This window comes from Argentina silus (genome assembly GCF_951799395.1).
Source record: "Argentina silus genome assembly, chromosome: 2".
In the NCBI taxonomy this organism is placed as follows: domain Eukaryota; kingdom Metazoa; phylum Chordata; class Actinopteri; order Argentiniformes; family Argentinidae; genus Argentina; species Argentina silus.
The window spans coordinates 33273777-33296245 of NC_139656.1; the positions used below are offsets into that span (position 1 = coordinate 33273777).

At 44.1% G+C, this 22469-nt stretch overlaps 2 protein-coding genes across 2 annotated transcripts; one reads left to right on the forward strand and one right to left on the reverse strand.

The window, feature by feature from the left end:
- Positions 1-2802: 2802 nt before the first annotated feature.
- On the forward strand, positions 2803-10007 carry sap30l (sap30-like). Its single transcript, XM_083689121.1, has 4 exons — positions 2803-3431; positions 4820-4942; positions 5535-5633; positions 7970-10007. Exons 1-4 carry the CDS (start codon positions 3246-3248, stop codon positions 8096-8098), a joined length of 537 nt encoding a protein of 178 aa, XP_083545247.1. The 5' UTR covers positions 2803-3245; the 3' UTR covers positions 8099-10007.
- Positions 10008-12388: 2381 nt separating this feature from the next.
- Positions 12389-13545, reverse strand: LOC310819810 (heart- and neural crest derivatives-expressed protein 1-like; the record flags this gene model as incomplete). The annotated part of the gene is made up of 2 exons (XM_083691204.1): positions 12389-12517; positions 13069-13545. The coding sequence occupies 2 exons, from the start codon at positions 13543-13545 to the stop codon at positions 12422-12424; spliced, it is 573 nt and encodes a 190-aa protein (XP_083547330.1). The 3' UTR covers positions 12389-12421.
- Between the last annotated feature and the right edge of the window lie 8924 nt (positions 13546-22469).

Sequence of the window (22469 nt, forward strand, 5' to 3'; positions counted from 1 at the left end):
ACACACTGTACAACTAAACTGGAATTGTATAATATTTTTTGCTGAAATTGTAAAATAAAATGTTTCTATATTTGAATGATCAACTGTGATATTTATATGCAAGCGGTTTCTGAAGGCAACAGCTAGCCTACCTGGCTACCTGGCTACCTGGGGTAATTGCCCGTGTATTTGTCCCCCACGATGAAATAGGGGAGGGGACTGTGGATCGGTCTCCGTCCGTTCGTATGTTCATGTCACACACAACATCTCAGACACCAGACAACTGGAGCAATTCTGTTGAAACTTGGGTGAGTGATGCGTCTTGCCCTAGAGATCCAGCATGTACAAAAGTACACTGATTGGCCCAAGGGGGGTGCCATAGTAAACAAGTGAAATTCCGAAATTACACTGATTGGCCCAAGGGAAATGCTTCATCATTCGTGGGGGACAACATGTTTACCGGCGACTTGTTTGAGTTTCCATTGATTGCAATCTCCTCAGCAACACATTCGCTGATGTACCTTTGGCTCCCCCTGGTGGCAGAGGAATGTTAATGTTCATGTAGCCTCGTTCCCAGACATTTCCGCAGCCTGGGACGAAGTTACTGTTTATGTGAGGGGAGAGCTGAGACACCGACCATGTTTAAGACCACTTCGTTTCCATTCACATCTTAACCAAAAGGGGGCGATGTGTCAATGTCACACCACATGAAACCAATGCATTTCAATGTAGCGGAGATAAAGCGTACGACACACATTTCATGCATACATACAGGACCAGTCAAAAGTTTGGACACAAACTTGCCGAGAGTGTGCAAAGCTGTCATCAAAGCAAAAGGTGCCTACTTTGAAGCATCTAAAATATAAAACATATTCTGGTTTGTTTAACACTTTTTTGTTTACAACATAATTCCATATGTCTTCAATATTCATCTACAACGTAGAAAATAATACAAAATAAAGAAAAACCATTGAATGAGAAGGTGTGTCCAAACTTTTGACTGGTACTGTACATTTTTTATGCACTTTATTTTGTGCACACATTTGGTGTGGGCTGCTTGAGCAGGGTCCAGGTCCAGCCATACCCGGTGAGCTACAGTTCCTGTTCTCCCTCAGGGGGCCACTATGCTCCCAAGGTTTTCCTATGGGAACATTTTCGGAATAATCTGTTATACTGTACCTTACCAAGTCATCTGAGCCCATGTTTATTGTGTCTCCCTTTCCCTTGCTATATTTTGTAAAAACATATAAAATAATTGCAAAAAAATAAATAAACTTGAAATTGAAATAAACTAATACAATAAGAAAGTCACATGTGTTGTCACATCTTATCTGTAGCATCTTAGTTTGCGTGTGTTTTGTCATTCAAAAGCATAGCTTTGTTGGGATGTGATATAGTGGATTATGTGAGCTGTCATACTTAATGGTAGGCTTACAGACTGTTAGGTTTATGAAGAATGTATGAATGATTGTTGAATACTCCGTAAAGCCTTTATCAGTTGTAATTAATTTAAAGTGGTACCTCAGATGCAGTACTCGTGGTGACATAACTTGTCCTGTAAACTCGTCCCCAGGCACTTGTTTTGTGAAAAGGGCCGAGATAGGGCCTCATAAGGGTAATGGAAGCATCTTAAGGGCACCCTTACCACCCAACTAACCCCTTACTCAGTGGCGACAGTATGGGTTGAGTTCAGGGGAGGCTGATGGAGGTAGAAATCGGAGGACAGGCTCATTGTAATGCAGGGAATGGAATGAGCCCATTCTATATAATAATAATAATAATAATAATAATAATAATAATAATAATCGAATAATAATAATATATGTCATTTAGCTGACGCTTTTATCCAAAGCGTTTTACATTGCAGTGAGTGCATACATTTCAGTATATATGGTCCCAGCAGGAATCAAACCCACAACCTAAGCGTTGTTAGCGCCATGCTCTACCAACTGAGCCACAGAGGACCACGTTCTCAGATTCCCCTCCCTTGAGGGGAAGGGAGAAGGATACAGAGTGATGGTCAGAAACAGGAGGGGTAACAGTGGGGTTGGAAGTGGAACAGCTTAAGCTGTAGCTGCCTGGCCTATGAGTTGGAGGGGATGGAGAAAGGCTAAGGTCAAAAGAGGAGAGAATGAGAAGAAATCCAAAAGAGTGAAACTCCTCTGACTGGATGTTGAAGTCCCTGAGGACAACAAGCAGTGTGCTGTCCCCAGGGAAGAAGTTGAGAAGGACATCCATCTCAAGGGAATCAGCAAGCTGACCTGGGGGCAGATAGATAACAACATGGAAACTGGGAAAGTAACAGAAACAGCATGGAAACCAAATGAGCCTATAAACAGCTGTCATAGAGAAAGAACATGAAATGTCTACTTAGGTGAGATGAGGGGGGAGCTACTAGTAGATCTAAACACATTGCAAATGCACTCAAATGGTGGTAAACTGTCACAGACAAACATAGCGCTAGACCGTTATAAGATTGAAATCATTGTCAGAATGCAAGACTATTTAGAATACAGTAGGGCTATCATGATATCAGCGTGTGCACAGAAACAAATGTCGCATGATCGTGTATGTCTTTGTGTGTTTCAAAGATCTAGCACAGCACACTGTGGCGGCAGTGACAGGCTGATTTCTTTTCATAGAGAAAACAAATACGCATCGCGATCCAGGAAGCAACAACTGGAAGATTGATAATCTTCTAACCAACCGAAGAGCACGAAAACATGTTAATCCCCGCCTCTATTCAAAATTCAACCAATAGCGTTTCAGGAAGGACACTTCCACCGCAGAAGCAGGACATGTTTCATTGTACAAGCTGTTCTGAAAGAGTGCCGCGATTGTTGAGGTGAAGTCTATGAAATACGTGATTTCTTCAAAGTTGTTTTATCGGTGAAAGACGATCGTTTCGCTCAGGTTTCGTTTGATAAATGTTAACTGATTGGAGGCGCATCTACGAATGATTGAAAAGTAACGGTTGCGCGTTGTACAAAGCGACATAAACGTTGTGCCAGCTCAGGAATTTGTTCGCTAGCAAGCCACCTTGCGGTCCTATCGGCATCCTGGCTTGGCGACGAGGCTCCACAGCCACGTAAAGTATATATTTTATTAAAGATCGCTTGTTGAGGTAATTTGACGCATTGGTTGAATTTGAGAAAGCAACGGTTTCTGCTGCTGCCGAAACTAAACACAAAGAGGTCATAGTTGAGGAACAAGAGGAAGCGCGTTGTCGTTTTTTTTTTTTTAACAAGACCCCGAAAGCAGTCAGCATGAATGGGTTCAGCACTGAGGAAGACAGCCACGATGGCCCCCCGGCCCCGCCGTTCTACGGCCAGAGTTGCTGTCTGATTGAGGACGGCGAGCGATGCGGTCGATCAGCTGGAAACGCCTCCTTCAGCAAAAGGATCCAGAAGAGCATATCGCAGAAAAAACTAAAGCTGGACATCGACAAAAGCGTAAGTCTGCAAACGTCCGCGGTGGTTAGCTAAGGTAACAATTGAATGCACGACTCATTGACAGTTTGCTACAGCGACCCAGCTACGCTAGGTCGGGACTGAGTGGCTGCAGCCCACTACGGTGTCATGCTTTTGTTCTCCACCCAGGTTGCCAAGTTCACTAGCTATCATTATCACGAAGAGGGGATTCACGCGTTAGCTGCTTTTACATCATACTTTGACGGTAAACGTGAGACTAGCACCCAGCGATCTTTCACTGACTCAAGTCAGGACAGTGTTTTCTGCCTCCTTCGCCCTGTACTGTAGCTTTCTATGATCGAAAATGGTGGACTTCCCTCTGCTAGCTACGGTTATGATTTGGTTTGGATTAGCTAACAGCAGCGGGACAGCAGAGAAGGGTCGCTCCCCCACACACCAGCAAGTTCCTATCGGCGGGCTGTGTTTCTTACACTGCGTAGTCCGCCGTTTCCACGCCTCCACTCCCTAAAATGGCAGTTGCTAAGGAAGCGATGGTGTCGTCCGGTGGGAATGACACACAAGTAGTCAGGAAGTACGATCGTCGACTAACCGTCTACCCAACAAGTTTGCTGTGAGAAGTTGGCGTTAAGCGGTGTGTGCTGCCAGGCAGCGTACAGCGATGTGTCCTGCTGCAGACGGGACCTCGGAAACTTCAGTGCTACAAGTTGGACGTTTGCCAGCTCTCACACGTGATCAATCCACGTGTTGGGAGCGTGGCTCACCCCTCCCTTCCCCCATGGTTCAGAGGATGGGCCCTCCAAGCAGCCAGCTATGGCCATTTCTGCATTTTTACATTTGCAACACTGGTTGCATTTAACCACTTAATCTCCAGAATATGGAAAGTTATCATTTGAGTAGAGGTAGTTGGATCTTGATGTTGCTGTGTTGTTTGTGGTCCTCTGTGGCTCTGTTGGTAGAGCATGGCGCTAACAACGCTTAGGTTGTGGGTTTGATTCCTGCTGGGACCATATATACTGAAATGTATGCACTCACTGCAGTGTAAGTCGCTTTGGATAAAAGCGTCAGCTAAATGGCATATATTATATATATATATATATATATATATTATATGCGATGGACACAGTAAGCATTAAAAAGAAACGTTTAGGAAAAGGCTATTCCATCAAGGGCCACATAACCAGACACACCACTCACTTCAGCAGCTCTGTCGTCACATTGCTTTCCCCAGAACTGTGTTGGTCGCTGTTCAGAAACTGTCACCTACTGTGAGCGTAACATGACCGAGAGATCGCAACGGCGGTGGATGTACCAAGTCAATGTCCCCAGTAGCTAAACGCCACAGGCACAGTCTAGTGTTTTAATGTTCTGTGTTTTGACTGTTACGTCTCCTCCCCTGTGCGTCACCACAGGTCCGCCACCTCTACATCTGCGACTTCCACAAGAACTTCATCCAGAGTGTCCGCAACAAGAGGAAGAGGAAGACCAGCGATGACGGGGGAGAGTCTCCGGACCACGACGTGGAAGTGCCAGAGGTAAGGACCCGTCCGGGGGAGAACAGGGGCCGTTGTGCTCGCCCTCGTCATGTGACTGAAGCGTGACACTGACTCAAGCTGTGGGAAAGCCTTAATGAAGGAAAGGGAGAGACGGTTACGTGATGATGCAGGAGGTACAATGGCCTTTTCTGAATGATCGTCCTACGGTCTTCTCAGTGAAATGTGAAGTTTGGTGGTACACATTTGTGCCTATTAGTTCAGAGTGGATGATGCACACTTTCTCTGTCCTCGTGGTGTTTGTTATTGAGGTGCTTTCTCGTGTGTGTGTGTGTGTGTGTGTGTGTGTGTGTGTGTGTGTGTGTGTGTGTGTGTGTGTGTTTCGGTGTGATGTCTCGTGGTGTGTTGATGTGATGTCTCGTGGTGTGTTGATGTCTCGTGGTGTGTTGTTGATGTGATGTCTCATGGTGTGTTGATGTGATGTCTCATGGTGGTGATGGTGTTGTTGTTGATGTCTCATGGTGTGTTGATGTGATGTCTCATGGTGTGTTGATGTGATGTCTCATGGTGTGTTGTTGATGTGATGTCTCATGGTGTGTTGATGTCTCATGGTGTGTTGTTGATGTGTTTCCAGGTGGATCTGTTCCAGCTACAGGTGAACACACTGAGACGTTACAAGAGACACTACAAGCTCCAGACCAGACCTGGCCTGAACAAGGCCCAGCTGGCTGAGGTAATCATCTCTCACACAGGTCGTATGTATAATGAACAAGGCCCAGCTGGCTGAGGTAATCATCACTCACACAGGTCGTATGTACAATGACGGGGTTCTCCCCAGGATTTTTTTTTTTTAACAGCATGGAGCTGGATTGCATTATCAAAACCCGACTACCGTTTATTCACGTCGAAATGCGCAAAAAATCCACCTAAAATCCTGAATTCACTGAGCAACATCGTAACGCTTTCACTTTCGCTTTTGTGTTGAACAACAATGCTGTTGGCGATCAAAGATAGTTACTCTCTCATGACTAAGTATGTAGTTTAATTTGCCTTGAAATGTTAAATGGTGGCGCCGCCAAGTTCTCAGCGTGGCACAACGCCACTCGTCCGTTCTTGGGGGAGAACGCCGGGATGATGCCGGGATGATACGGGCCTGATGGGATCTTGATCATGCACAGTTTGGAACAGCACTCAGGGCACCTGACATTTTAGCCAGGGATAAAAACATTTAGTAAACAACTTGTCCTTTTATAGACCATTAATGTCTTGCAAACAGTGTGTGTGTGTGTGTGTGTGCACGGGCGTGCGTGTGTGTGTGTGTGTGTGCACGGGCGTGCGTGTGTGTGTGTGTGTGTGCACGGGCGTGCGTGTGTGTGTGCACGGGCGTGTGTGCACGGGCGTGTGTGTGCGTGTGTGTGTGCACGGGCGTGTGTGTGCGTGTGTGTGTGCACGGGCGTGCGTGTGTGTGTGTGTGTGTGCGTGCGCACGGGCGTGTGTCCGCCCACGCAACTTGCTGAAGCAGTTCTGCTACACATCCACTCTGTGGTCGCCAAAGGTGAGCTGGTGGTTAGAACAGTAAATCTAATTGGATAAGCTATAGGCAGGAGAACGCTGTTTTCACATCTCGTTACTTGTCCGAATGAGCTTAATCCCACTAGCTCAGGGTGGGATTTAGCTTAGCGTCAACACACCCGAATAACAAGCAGTCCATTGTTTGTTGTCTCGAGACATAGCAAGCAGACCTTCAACACAAACACAGAATTCTAACGCATTTGTTGTACAGGAACGCCTTCCAAATGTTATTGTTCATGCGATCTGATATCGCGTCTTATGGTAAAATACGGTTTGTTATCCATAAAACTAGAGACACTACAGTAACTATAGCAACGTGTTAAACTGCCTCAGAAGAGCCCGTCAACTTCACCACCGTCTGGTTAACGTTCCTTCAGTCTCCCTCCGTGGGATTTCATTAGGATAATTCTCCTACGTCATTTTCCCCTTCATAAGAGTGTGTGTGTGTGTGTGTGTGTGTGTGTGTGTGTGTGCACCAGTATCCCCAGTAGAGGAGCCTCCGGCCAGCATGCCCAGTGCGTCTCTCATTTCAACCTCAGCCCAGATTACTCATTTACTGTGATGTATGTGGTGTCGCGGCCCAGTTACCATGTAATTGGTCGTGGAGTAACGATTGTTAGGAGAGTTTGCGAAATGGACAGGTGAACCCCATGTAATTGTGCAGCTGGACTGAGTCCCCCTGTCCTTACAAATGCCCCTCTGTGTCAAGGCTCCAGCCGCCCCTGCCCCAGTGCAAGGTGGTGGTGGGGCTGGGAGGTGGTGGGGCAGGGGTGCGGGCGGGCGGGTGGGGGGGGACGGGGGCTAAATGGACGTAGGCTGTAGTTGAATGTTTCCCCAGGCTCTAGTGAGGTCCAGGCCCCTGTAACTGCTCCTTACACATCATTAATAACTCCCAAGTCAACAGCTCCAGCCAATTACAGCCCTCCATGTGGCGTCCCAGCGAGCGGGGCTGTCAGCCCTGGGCGGCGCGCAGCTCTGGGACACTACAGAGGCGATGTTCGTTTCCTGTCAGGCTTGTTAGGGCCCAATCAAACGGTCTCTCCTGTGCTCGGGACACTTTAGATGGACATGATTGAATGTGTCAGAGGAACTAGTTTTAATTCATGTACTTCCATACTTTCATGCTTCTTATGATGACTGATGGATAGATGATTCACTTACTTAAACAAATGTATTTGTTGTAAGTCGCTTTGGATAAAGGCGGCTGCTAAATGCCGTAAATGTACGTATTCAGTTTGATTCCCTTTTTGTCTTGATGTTTGTAGGGTAACATAATTGATGTTGTTGCTGTATATTATTCAATATTTTTTTGTTAATTAATCCATCAAAAATGGGGAGGAAAGAACTGGGCCTTCTACTAAAACCAGCCTGGTCAGACAAATCCTCCTGGTCTCTCTGATAGAATGTCCTGCTGTATACTGTGTGCCACTTTGAATAGATTGCGGTTGTCCTGTGTGCTAACTAATCATGTTATCCTCTCCTTGTTTGTTTTACCAGACTGTGAGTCGTCACTTCCGGAACATACCGGTGAACGAGAAGGAGACCCTGACCTACTTTATTTACATGGTGAAGAGCAGCAAGAGTCGGCTCGACCAGAAGTCAGACAGCAGCAAACAGCTGGACTAAAGGCCCCCTCCCCTCCCCTCCACCCACCCCCACCACCACGGATCCCCACCCACCCCAATAAGACTCGGACATAGACATTGACATGTGTGTTTGATTAAAAAAAAAAAAAAAAAAAGAAAGAAAGAAAAAAGAAAAAGGTGTTTCCGTCAGCCAAACATGATTTAAGACTGTTCAGCTCAGACTCTGCAGGGTATCCCGCTGTAAGCTCTTATGTGAATATCCTGATATGTACAAAATAAGCAGAGTATGAGGTTTTGACAACCTGATAGTATGATGTGTATGATAACTGCCTTAACATGTTTGGTATTTAGGGTTGTTGTTTTTTTTTTCGTTTTTTTTCTTTTAACAACTTCAGTGATGCCTGTGCCAAACCCGAGAGTGCAAGAGGTGAATGAGATGAAAACAGGGCAGGGCGCGTTTCTGGGATGAAAAGATTGTTGTTAGCAAAGAGAGCATTGTACAAGTCAAGCTAGCAGCTAGCATAGTACTAGCATTCATACTTCTTTCAGCTGTATGAAAGGAAATGCGTGTCCAGAATGATGACGATGACGTAGCATTTTTTTTGCTCCGATCTTTTTTTTCTTCTTTTTTTTCTCAGTTTTTCATTCAGACTTTTCCTCCCCTACCTTCCCCTGTCGGTCTTGTATCCACTGACACCACTGACACTGCAGACTGGAGTGGTGTCAGTGAATAACTGGCTGTTTTATATTTCACTTTACGTTTCCCAATTTTCTACCTTTTTGTGAGAAAGTGTAAGTCCGGTCCTTCTGTCCATCCTTGGTTGTCAGATCTACGTGAATTTGTGTGCGTGTTCCACACGTTGTGTTGTCATCTTGGGTCATTTTCATGGTTTCACCTTTTGAGACTAATTTTAAACATTGAATTTATATTAGGGATGTAAAAAGCATTATTATTTGTAGAAACATTATTATTATTATTATTATTATTGATGCTATTATTTCAGAAGAAAGTTTTAGTTACTGCACTAACACAGGAAAGTAGCAAGTCTCAGCTCCTAGTGAACTATTCGAACCGCCTAAATTGTGTTTTCTTATTTTTCCACGAGCACAGTCTGTGCTTGCTGTCTGTGCTCTACTGTTCACAACACGTTTGTTCTTTTTGGAATGTAGTACTGAGGAATCATGTCATCCTCAGCGGTAAAGTGACATCGGTCCTACCATCTCCTTGCACAGTGTTGAAATTATGTGTGTGTCTCGCAGGCACACGAACACAGGGACAACTGCACAGCTTATAGCCGAAAGAAGAGATGGAGTCCTAGAAAAAGAAAAAGAAAAAAAAACAACCACATTTTTTGTTCTTACGTCCTCTCTCTCACACTGAGGGGTTTCTTGTTCACATCAACACTGCTGTATGCTTGCTATTGGTTGGTGACTGTCAGTGGTGACTGACTGCACACCATGGTATGCCTTAGTATTGACTACAGATGGAGGCTCCTGGAGGTAGAAATCGGAGGACGAGCTCATTGTAATGCATGGAACGGAATGAGGAGTGGTACCAGACACACCTTTGATACCATTCCTCATTCCGTTCCAGGCATTATAATGAGCCCGTCCTCCGATTTCAACCTCCACCAGCCTCCCCTGATTGGCTTGTTAAACCTGGTTTCCTCTGTCATGGTCATAAACCGTATTTAATTAATCTGTAAGTATGTCTTCCGTTTTCCATCTCATGCCATTAGTTTGCCACGTCAGGGTAGCCTTTACTGAAATAATAATGGCTTTTTATTTTTGTTTTGCTCGTAGCTTTGTTAGTGCCACGTAGGTTTCCTTCTTTTTTTCCTCTTACGTTAAAACATATTGGCTGTGCTGCGTTAACCTAATTGTTGTAATAGATAACACATGTATTTAAATATGGCTGCTTATTGCTCTTAATAAACATATTGTACATAGGCAATGTATTGTCTTCATTTACCATGATGGGCAAATAAATGATCTCTTTACTCCCATAAATGACTTTCCTCGTTAACTTTCTGTAGATCCAGTGAGTAATTCCTAAATCCACCACTAGGTGTCACCATCACACTGTTGCGCCATTTGAAAATAATCAGTAACTCCACATACGGTTAATAAGTCGGTTAATATACCTTATCAGAAGCGATTAGCTGTTCTTTGAAACATGTTCGGGTTTAGAAGTTGAAACGATTTTGAAATACTAGGCAACACATTTTCTTTGTCAGAATTTCTGGGATCTATATAGGCAGTATTTATTGATTCGAAACATCTGTAATAAATCCTGGGTTAACTGCAGCGGAGTCATTTTCTTTAGGCCCTACCTTTTTCCAAAACATAAAGGTGATCAGAGGTAAGTTTGATGTATCTTACAGTACACAGATCTGTTATTCAAAGGGACAATGTTAAGAGACATGCGCACAGCCTACATAGGGATTAGAACGATGCAAGTGAAAGAAGAGATACGGGTCATTAGAGATAAGTGGTGTGATTGAGTTGTGTTATCAAAGCGTCACGATTACATACGTGGAGCTGATGTCAGTTATCAAAGCGTCACGATTACATACGTGGAGCTGATGTCAGTTATTAAAGCGTCACGATTACATACGTGGAGCTGATGTCAGTTATTAAAGCGTCATGAATTACACCCGTGGATCTGATGTCAGTTATTAAAGCGTCACGATTACATACGTGGATCTGATGTCAGTTATTAAAGCGTCATGAATTACACCCGTGGATCTGATGTCAGTTATTAAAGCGTCATGAATTACACCCGTGGATCTGATGTCAGTTATTAAAGCGTCATGAATTACACCCGTGGATCTGATGTCAGTTATTAAAGCGTCATGAATTACACCCGTGGATCTGATGTCAGTTATTAAAGCGTCATGAATTACACCCGTGGATCTGATGTCAGTTATTAAAGCGTCATGAATTACACCCGTGGATCTGATGTCAGTTATTTCGTTTGTGTCTTCGCGTCCATCAGATCATAGGCGACAAAAACTAATGAGGATGGAAGGATAATCAATCGTTTCGATTAAATCACAGTGTTTCCGATCATTCTTTGTCTTTCAAACGCTATATAAGAACATATTAATATTGATTGGAATTTGAGTTTTTAATCTGGTATTTTATGTAAACCGAAAGACTCAATCACATTGGCAAAACAACTACGAAACAAACTAGTATCCTATATATTGGGGTACATCTAGGACTAATATATCAAAATAGTGATTTTGCACAAGTAGCCTATATTAAAGGGCAAATGTGCAGGCGAAACCAATTGTTATCAATCCTTAGCCACCGAATTCCAATCAGTTTCTAGTGTGCAAAGATTTTGTCTGAAAAGTTATGCCGTCCAAAATAAATCAGTTTTACTCACATATTTTAAATCCTATGTAGGCTGTCCCATATCCTCATATTATGCTAATAAATTAAATATTGCCTATTGTAAGAAAGTTATCATATTTCACGCGTGTGCAAAAAAGTATTTCCTTCTCACTTGGTAAAATACCGAAAATTAGTAGAATGAACCTAGATGTAATTGAACTATATTAGTATTCACATATTGGCCTATAGACCGTAGCATATTTTGCTGATCACGACTGAAAATGTATCTGGAAAATCATTACCAAAGGTGACCAAAGGCAAATCAACACCACAGTTGTCAATATCACTTAACAACCACCCACTGATTGATTCCATTGAACATTTACAAAAATTTTGCGATGAGTTCATTCTTTTATTCATCAACTATGGGTATACTTTCACATCGATGCACACGCTGGAAACAATCTCATTAAAAGCCAAATTGTATCAAGTGTGAAATAGACTATGTGCGTGACTTTCAACAGATATTTGTTTAAATGTTATGAAGACCTTGTGTTTTATGTTTAATCTCTGAACGTATATTTATTTTCTATTTCAAACGGACAGTGACATTAATTTGAGGTAGATTTAACATTTTCTATACAAGACAGTACGTCTACAACAGTATGCGTATAGCGGAAAAATAGTGCTGAACAGCAAGGGCCCCGCATTGAGGCATAAAGAAACACTACAAATATTTCAATCTCTCTCTCTCTCTCGTTGTGGCCAATCCACAACACAAAACACATCTAAACTATATCTCTCAGAATTACATTAACATTTTCGCAATATGACAAAGAATAATTCTCTATAGGCAGTTGAATCGTTTGCATGTACAGCATTTCACCAGCAGTCCACCTTGTTTGAATTTGAACATTGCACGTATAGATTTGTATAAGTGGTTGTATTCCTTGCAGCGAGTGCGTGAATACTGAGTTTTTGAGTGGGTTGTTGCTTCCCAGTGAGAATCAGAACCGCACTGTCACTGGTTCAGTTCCAAAGCCCAGACTTGCTGAGGCCAACCTGTCCGTCCTTTGCATTTTTTCTCGCTTCCTAATGATTCTTGCATGCCTTCATTCTGTAAACAAAACAAAACAAAAAATTAGAATATTGTTAATATGGACATTATCTTACGTTATGTATTTTATTCGACCACATTTATAAACTCGCAGGAGAGCCTGCCGTAGACCATTGACAGTTGTATTGTGATGAGTGTAGCAGCATGATCATTTGATCAATCAATTTAAAAACACCTAATTGTGTTTGTATTTGCAGTTTCAACATATAGAGCTAAAATTTAGGCCTAACTAGCCAAATAAATTACATTTAGGATTATATCTCACAATACATAGATAGGTGGATAAAATAGGCTTTTATTACATCGCCTAATAAGGCAATGTAATTGATCTAATAATTTAGCATGAGACAACAGTTTAGCTTTATTTTGCAGGATGATAAAAAACTTTGCATGATCGCAGAATATGCAATTATAATAGGCTGATCAAAACGCATGCATTAGTATAGGCCTATGCGTTTTAATTATATTAAAGCATATCATCCATTTGCAAATCAATGTAGCATATATGTATGCTGTTGTTTCATATAGGCTACATTTTGACATAAACGTACCATTTCCCGTTTCCGTTTCATATCTCTGTTGTCATATTTCTTAATTTCGGCCTTGAAGCCCTCCGTCTCCCCAGTGTCTTTAGCCAGCACGTCCATCAGATAGGCTATATAACTTGTTGCCAGTCGTAAAGTTTTGATTTTCGACAGTTTCGTGTCCGCCGGGACATTCGGTATACATTCTCTCAATTCAGCGAAAGCAGTGTTGATGCTCTCCGTCCTCCGACGCTCCTTCTTCGGGCCCGAGGCTCTCCTCTTCCCCATCCGCGCTGAGAGGCCGTCCAGCTGGCTGTCGTGCGCCGGACCGGGAACACCGAACTCCGAGGGGTAACCGGGCGCCTGGATCTGAAAGTCAGGAGGCACCTCGCTGTGGTTGACCACCCAGCTCTGGAAGTACGGGTTGTCTTGGTGACACCTCTGGACGAATGGAAACGTCTCGTGCATCAGATGATGATGCTGGTAGCTCCCGATAAGGTTCATTTTTAAAATAGACAAAACTCCACGCGGGTCCTTTGTACTGCTGTAGTCTCGAGGCTAGTCCCTCTCAGCCACTGGTCGAAGTTCAGTGCTCAGGAGGAAGTGGATCTCGCGGCGGATGCTCTAATCGACATACAGCAAGCCCTGAACAAATACATATATATGCAAATTCATAAGACAAAAGCTAACGCACACGTTTGCGAACGGTCTCCCCTAATGTGTCAAGTTTGTTGAGAAACTTTCATTGTCATTCTGATAGAAGATAACGGTTATGTCTGAAGGGAAATGCAGTACATCCAGAAAAGGTTTGGTGATCTGGAGAGCACTTCTTTTTTCGTGGGATTACTCTCATTTGCACAGGAAATTTGACCCTATGAAAGGTGCGGGGGCGCAGGTTTATATCGCCTCGAAAGCAACAGAACGACCTGTCAGCCAATGGGGGAAGAGAATCCAGGTTGGGGTGGGGAGAGAGAGAGAAGTGTGCGCGGTTTACAATAACAAGCGCCATGGTGCCGCAGTCAAACCAACGGTAGTAACGGGGATGGGGGTACAGGAATTGCGCAAGAAGTTTTTTGCACTTCTCTCACTTTTACTATAACGGAGAGTAAAATGTCTTAGTTTGAATGTGTTTTATTGAAACATGTGCCGTGAAAATGGGTCTTGTGGATTTTACATATTAAACATTTGGAACGGTTTTACGCACGGACTTTACGCAATTTTCGCATGTCAGATTTTTTAATGATTATTCTATATGGCAGTTAGTATAATATTGTATTTTCGTTCTGAATGGATTATGTTGATACACTGCATGTATGTTTTAATGAATATTTTTATTGTATGCATATTGTCTCTTTATCTGGGGGTAGCCTCTGATCCTTGAATTAAATGAGATCAATGTGAGGTGCTCACAATTATAACAATTAACAGGGATGTTGCTTGGAAGCAACATATAATATTGATGTGACTTAGTGTGTCTTAGTGGATGACAAATCTATTTAAATGATGCCTCTCAACGTCTATCATACATGCAAAACCTGTTTTAATATATATATATATATATATATGTTTTTCTCTGTCAATAGGAGAACCATTTAAAAAAATATATTATTTGGATTTCCATTTTGAAAGTTACTAGATAGCCTATGTAGGTCCATACCAGTCATCCTTGCCCAACGCCTTGGCAATACACACTTAATCATCAAATAACCTTTCAAATAAGCGTCAATCATTTTTATGCTTACGTGATTGTTGTCCTAAACTCGTGTCACGCGCTCTAGTCTATATTGAAATCATGGCATTATGTTGTCGTTTTGCGTGATGCAAATTCTAGGGTGTACATTTATGTCTTAAGAAAACTGTGAAATCATTGAGAAATTAATTAAAATTATATATAGTATAACTAATTTGTATATCAGAGAAGAAACAAGATATAGGATTAATAACCAATCATTCAGAATGATCAAATCCCTCTCTCAGAAACAAAGATATCAAGCTAGACAGAGAACGTCTTGCATTCACGGCATTCTTAAAAAGGGGTATTTGAAGACATAACTTTGCTGTAAAAATTATAAACCTAAACACATTAATAACACAATTATTAATTGGAGTGATCAAGTTGTGTATTGAAAAGCTTACCTACACTCTAGAGTAATTTGAATGTATATTTATCGTCCAAAGGGGTGCTTGTGACAGCATGTTGGGCCATGCATAGGTTATAGATAAATTGATAAATTGCAGCATATTATTTTGTCATAAATGTGTAGGCCTGGCCTTATAAAGACATTTATAAAACTAAACAAACGCATAATTTAAATTAGTTAGCACTAGTTGTCTTCATTATTATATGCAATATCTCAATGTAAATGTCTTTCCATACGTTATGTCGGCCTACGACAGCAACACAACGTTGACATCACCACCTACTTCAATAATAACGTGCGAGTCCTCCTCGCCAGGCAGTTGAAAGGAACGCGCTGGCCCGGTATTGTTCATTCTCCATAGCTCAGTCCAGTATAGCATTCCGCCCTCAGCCCCATACAAACACATCACCTTATCTCTATCAGGGTAAAACATTATCCCATTACATTACATGACCTTGACGCTACTTAGAAACCATTTACTGCATTTCTTATCTAAATATAGCCGTAAATCAGTAGGTGTCACGTTCCAGTTTAACACACATATTCCATAAAAGCACTGCTCGGAGGGCCCGTGTTTATATTAGCGCCGTTGGCTCCATATTTTACCATCTCCCGTGTTAATGCCAACGGTCACGAAAAATAATCAGTCACAATATTATGCTCATTATTGATGAACGTGCTGTCGGAGTCTGGGTGAGCTGGTTTTCGCTGTTCAGAATGAGATATTGCTACTGTAGGACTATGGAGAGTCACACGACAAGGGAATATTGTTAATCTTTGTCATTCAATTTCGTAAATAGCCCTACTGTTGGTTTCAGAGCAGTGACATTTTTTTTAGAGTTTCAATATTATTATTCCTGACACATTTATGGAATAAATGTTGTTTAATTCAACACGTAGAAACAGGTTTAAAAATATATCTTTTTGTGTGGTCTCATCGCTCTAGAACGATCACAATGGTATACTTCAACCGTTTTTAAATGCAGTTGATTGTTCAAGCACTTTATAATTATAATGATAAATACTTTTTTGTCTTAATTTGTTTTACTGGTATCATGCAGAACCCCTCCATATCAACTGTTTATATCACATATTACAACAATAAGGAATGCCTCCATTTAATACATTCTCATCTCTGTCTCTCTAAATTTGCCCCTGGCCCACAGTATCCTTGTCAGTCTCAAACACGCCATGCAGACACAGAGCCTTGAAAAGAAAACCTGACACTGTTGATTAAGACGTCCACTACACAGATATGAAATATAATACTGCTCATATTGCTCCCATATTTCCCTCTCTTGCTGATACTTTTCAACACTGGAAATGCATCAGGGTCAACTCTCTCTCTCCATATCTGTCATCTCAACCGTTCCAAATGTCTTTCTCTCTCTGTCTCTCTCTCTCTCTCTCTCTCTCTCTCTCTGTCTATCTCTCTGTCTCTCTCTCTCTCTCTCTCTCTCTCTCTCTCTGTCTATCTCTCTGTCTCTCTCTCTCTCTGTCTCTCTGTCTCTCTCTCTCTCTGTCTCTCTCTGTCTCTGTCTCTCTCTCTGTCTCTGTCTCTCTCTTTCTCTCTCTCTCTCTTTCTCTCTCTCTCTCTCTCTCTCTCTCCCTCCCTCCCTCCCTCCGCCTTGGGAAACATCCAAAATAGGTCATAGGGAGCCATCTTGGCCGTGTTATGAGTTCTCCTCAAAATTGTTTGTGTCATCATGTAGATTTTCAATGGTTGCCGTTTCCCCCCTCTTCAAAGTGCTTACTCTGGACTCCACATTTTAAACAAATATCCCCAAGATTCAAAGCTGAACATACTCTATTATGGCAACCCACCCCAGTGCTCCTGGAAAATACTTTTTTTCTGCAATACACTTCTCTTTTGCTGCTTCTGCGCTGTGTTTATCATGTGTTCCTATTGACATCTCTGGTCTCGCGTGCAACTGTCTGAATTAACGTTGATTAAACGTTCTGCACGTAATTCTCCATGGCGTTGTCGTTGGAGGAAAACTATGCAGACATTGGCATCAGTTCTATTCCTCCTAGGCTGTCCTCCTGCAGTCATTCTCTACCAGCGTCTCACTGGACTCATGGAGTCCTCGCACCGAGCGAGATGTTGTTGAAAATATCTAAATTGTGGTGCTTACCCTGAAATCCTCGGAGGGATGCTGCAAATTGATTAAATCTGGGTTCACACGCAAGAAGCAGACTTTGTAGCTTTTAAAGTAAACATTCATTTGCTAAAAAGCCTGCTTGTTGCGTATGCACCCAGCTTTTCAGCAGTAACCAGCCAGCATCCCTCCTACCCATGTCCCCCCCTCCCCCATGCCCCCCCCCTCCCCCATGCTCCCCCCCATGCCCCCCTCTCCCCCATGCCCCCCACTCCCCCATGCCCCCCCTCCCCCATGCCCCCCCCCTCCCCCATGCTCCCCCCTCCATGCCCCCCCACCCTATGACCATCTCAGCCAGCCGGTCGTGGTGTGCTCTCCCCATCCTCCACCAATAAAGATAAGAGCTGGTGGTTGGAATGTGGTGAAGGTGGCTTGGTGAGGTACTCTCTCCCCCCCTCTCTCTCCCCCCCTCTCTCTCACTTTCTTTCTCTCTCTTTCTTTCTCTCTTTCTCTCCATCTCTCTCTCTCTCTCTCTCTCTCTCCCTCTCTCTCTCTCTCTCTCTCTCTCACTTTCTTTCTCTCTCTTTCTTTATCTCTTTCTCTCCATCTCTCTCTCTCTCTCTCTCTCTCTCTCTCTGTCTCTCTCTCTCCATCTCTCTCTCTCTCTTTCTCTCTCTCTCTCTCTCTCTCTCTCTCTCTCTCTGTCAGATTCCTGTGTTTGTTTACAACAGTGATGACAGTAGTATGAGCCCCCAGTGCTGATTTATGCCGGGGGGGTAGGGGGTGGGGGGGGGGGTGGGGGGGTGGAGGTATGGTTCTGGACAGAAGCCTACCCAGCAGACTACACCCAGCAGGGCCCCATCACCAGACTGGGCAGACGCCCTCTGCCCCCCCCCTCCCCGTCCCCCCCCCCATCCTGGTTTTACCATCCCTGGCTCCTAGACCACCAAGGGGACTGGCACTAATGATTTCACAGCAGTCATTTTAAAAGAGCGGGGCTGCTCAACGTCAGAAAGGCCCGGCGTGAGCGTTTTGGGAGAACAGCGCTGACACGCGAAACATCATGATACATTCTCGGTTTGACCCTGGGAATTTAGAAACAGAGGAGTTTTCTCAATGGTTGGAAGTTTGTTCGAATTCCTTTATGGATGGTTTAACAATCCATTAACCCCAGCCTTATGAGCCAGGAGTTGCATATCAACAGAGTGGCAGTTGATCGTTTGTTGAAAGTGTGAACATCTATAGACCATCTATAGGTCTAAAATGGTATGAATTGTGTTTTTGTATAGCCTTCCGTACACATTCATAGCTGTGCATTGTTGTGTTGTTGCGTTCTCTGTGTTGGTACTGACCTAATTACCTCACAGCCTCATAATGGTCGAAGCAGGTAGTTAAAGGGGATGTCTGTCCATTCATTCTGAAGTCTCTATGCTCATTAAAGGGAATGAATGAACTACAGATGTGAGATGGTCATTAGTTTACCTGAAGGGAGTGTTTGGAGGGGTTAAGGTTTAACAAAATTGGACAGACAGACAGACAGACAGACAGGTGGACAGGCGAACGGACGGACAGACAGGCTATCAGACAGACAGACTGAGAAAGAGACAGACTCGATGAGAGGCTTATGGCAGTATCGTACTGTATATCAAAGAGCATGCTGAACCTGTTACTGTAAAGATCCAGATAAGCTGTTCCCTCCCAGTGAACTTGTGTGAGGGTTAAAGAGAGATGGTGTGCGATCAGATAGGGGAGGTTTTCTGGTTTAAAAAAAAGTCCTGGATAAAATCACACATTCAACGGAGATTACCTTTTGAGGATGCTTTTTCAGTGTTAAGAATATAGGATTAATCTGTGTCCTAAAAACTGTCCTAAAGAGGCTAGGGGTCAGAGGCTCATTTCAGCTCAAAGTGCCTGTCATTACAAACAAGGTATGAGGGGGAATTCGGGTTCCGCTGGTCTAAACCAGTAATGGTTGCCAGGAAACAAAGTGGTGTGACTTGGCTGCCAAACATAATATGCCAACCAGGCCAACAAGGCCCATGCCCCCTGCCCCCCATCTCTGAGGTAGCCTACAGTATCTCAGCCCTAAAATAGACCCTCAGGTCCGTCTGCATCACTACGCATGATAGTGTCAGATCGGCCCCCGGAATGCACTGACAAGCTCTCAGACCAGACGCTTCATTGGATGCTTATCATAGCAACACTGTCTCTGATTGGATGCTTATCATAACCATGCCCCTGCTCTGTTGGAATGGAATGATGGACAGTGTGAGTTGTGGATGCCTTCTCAGGGTGAGGTCGACGTAATCTACAGTCTGGACTTTCCCCATGTGCGTGTGTGTGTGCGTGTGTGCGTGTGTGTGTGTGTGTGTGTGTGTGTACGTGTGTCTGTGTGAGTGTGTGTGTGTGTGTGTGTGTGTGTGTGTACCTGTGTGTGTCTGTGTGTGTGTGTGTGTGTACGTGTGTGTGTGTGTGTGTGTAGGTGTGTGTGTGTGTGTGTACGTGTGTCTGTGTGTGTGTGTACGTGTACGTGTGTGTGTGTGTGTGTGCATGTGCGTGTGTGTGTCTGTGCGGGTGTGTGTGTGCGTGTACGCATGCGTGTGTGTGTACGTGTACGTGTGCGTGTGTGTGTGCGCACGGGTGCGAGCGAGTGCGTGTGTGTGTGTGGTCGTTAAAGCAGTACAACAGCAGTGCACTGGAAGATGTGTCACGGGGGGCATACAGGACATAACGTGAGGCCCGGTGACACAAATGTTTACAATGTGTCGCCACACCAAAAGTGAAGTTATTTTCATGTGAATTACAGTGATGCTGCCCTGTCTGGACTGTGGTCATTTGAGGTGGTGTCTGAGAGCTGAGGGGAAGTGGAGTCACTTCCCAGAAGAAAGAGGATACTCTAGTTGTGGTCCTTCCTCTCTGTTTTTATTGCCATGCCATGAGAGACCAACTCCCATACAGATTGATGGGAGGGAATACTTCAAGAATTTTCCTATTCCAAAATATACACCGTCCACCAAAGACAGGCTACGTCATTGTGTTTGCATTGTTGTCTGAGTGAGGGAATATCAACCAGCCTCATGATAATATTATATTATAATATTATATCAAATATAAATATAATATTGTTATTCATCCATCAAGAACAATAGTGTAAGGGGAGCAGTGTGATAAACATAGAAAGTTGACATCGTAAAATATTGGGACTTTTCAATTCATTAATTGAATTTCAGTGATTCACCTGGAATTACTGAACTGAGACTGATTTGACCCCGACCCTGAACAGCAGCTCAGAGGCCAGAAGAGCATAAATCTGCTCCTAGTGTTTGGTGCCTCTCTTCGTTCCTGATGGGAATTCTGTGGGAACGTAGAGTGGAGAAGCGGAGTGCCACAGGGTCAATCTGGTCTAAGTCCTGCTGGTGCCTCTAAACCCAGGAAAGACTAAAACAACACAGTCTGGACCTGGACCTGGCCCAGACCTGTCCCTTGGGTCTGATTAGATCTGATCTGGATCCAAACCAGGGTTGAGGTCTCCTTATGCTAATAGAGTGAATCTGAAATTCAATTAATGATTTGAAAGTTGCCCCTCGTTTTACCTGGGACTATTGTTGAATTCACGAATAGAATTGCAATTAACTTCTTCTTGAATTGAGTGAATAGAAATTTCAAATTGACCCCATTAGAACCGATACCATTCCGGAATCGATTCCATGCATTACAATGAGCCCGTCCTCCGATTTCTACGTCCACCAGCCTCCCCCTGGTTTAGAACCCTGCTCTAGGGCCGCTCCTGCCTCAGTCCTTCCCCGCTCCGCTCCGCTCTCTGCTCTCTGCTCTGCTCTCTGCTCTCTGCTCTCTGCTCTGCTCTCTGCTCTCTGCTCTCTGCTCTCTGCTCTGCTCTCTGCTCTCTGCTCTCTGCTCTGCTCTGCTCTGCTCTGCTCTGCTCTCTGCTCTGCTCTCTGCTCTCTGCTCTCTGCTCTGCTCTCTGCTCTCTGCTCTGCTCTCTGCTCTCTGCTCTGCTCTCTGCTCTGCTCTGCTCTCTGCTCTGCTCTCTGCTCTCTGCTCTCTGCTCTGCTCTCTGCTCTCTGCTCTGCTCTCTGCTCTGCTCTGCTCTCTGCTCTGCTCTGCTCTCTGCTCTCTGCTCTCTGCTCTGCTCTCTGCTCTCTGCTCTCTGCTCTCTGCTCTGCTCTCTGCTCTGCTCTGCTCTCTGCTCTCTGCTCTGCTCTCTGCTCTCTGCTCTGCTCTCTGCTCTGCTCTCTGCTCTGCTCTCTGCTCTCTGCTCTGCTCTGCTCTCTGCTCTCTGCTCTCTGCTCTGCTCTCTGCTCTCTGCTCTGCTCTCTGCTCTCTGCTCTCTGCTCTCTGCTCTGCTCTCTGCTCTCTGCTCTCTGCTCTGCTCTGCTCTGCCCTCTGCTCTCTGCTCTCTGCTCTCTCACATCGGGCCGCTTTCCCATTCCCTGGCTTTTCCACGTCTGCTTCATTCTGCAGCCCCACTCCTGAGAAAGAACAGACACCTCTACTACCGCCACCCTCCCTCCTCCCACCCCCCACCCCTCCCCCCTACCCCCCCCCCCCTCCTTTCTTCTCTTTTCCCTTTTCCCCCTCAGGCCTTTGTTGAGGCAGCTCTTCTGTTCTGACACATGACCTCTGCTATGCATTAGACAGCGTGTGCAACCCTATCAAACATACAACCAAATATACTATGAGATAATGTTTTACGGCTATGAGATAATGTTTTAACACCGCTACATGGTGTTACCTCATAGGAAGTGTTACACTCCAAACTGTGTCCGTGCCATGCCCGTTTTCAACAGCGATAACGGATTTGATTTATCCCTCCTCTAAAACATATACTTTAATCCAATGAAACTACATTCACTATGGATCTTAGTACGCCTGGCAACATTAGAAGGTAAGAAATCACCTCTGTCTAGTGCAGCGAAGGCCTCTGTGAGTTCATTTTCTACCTTTCCTCTTCCCTACCCGGGTGCAGATCTTCTGTGGACTCTCTCACAGGCTATAGGCTTATCCAGGATGACATGTTGTAATTCTCTGTATACATTTCGTTCATTTGCATGTGAAGTATTTGCACCGCCTGCCACCAAATGAATGAATTATGATGGAGGATTTTTTGTTTTCGTGTTTAAACAATGCAAGCTCAATTAGAGCGAGGAACGATGCTGGGAAGACGGGA

Coding starts and splice junctions, on each gene's coding strand:
- sap30l (XM_083689121.1), top strand. CDS start 3,246: ATGAATGGGTTCAGCACTGAGGAAGACAGCCACGATGGCCCCCCGGCC. Junction 4,943..5,534: donor ACGACGTGGAAGTGCCAGAG/GTAAGGACCCGT, acceptor ATGTGTTTCCAG/GTGGATCTGTTCCAGCTACA. Junction 5,634..7,969: donor ACAAGGCCCAGCTGGCTGAG/GTAATCATCTCT, acceptor TTGTTTTACCAG/ACTGTGAGTCGTCACTTCCG.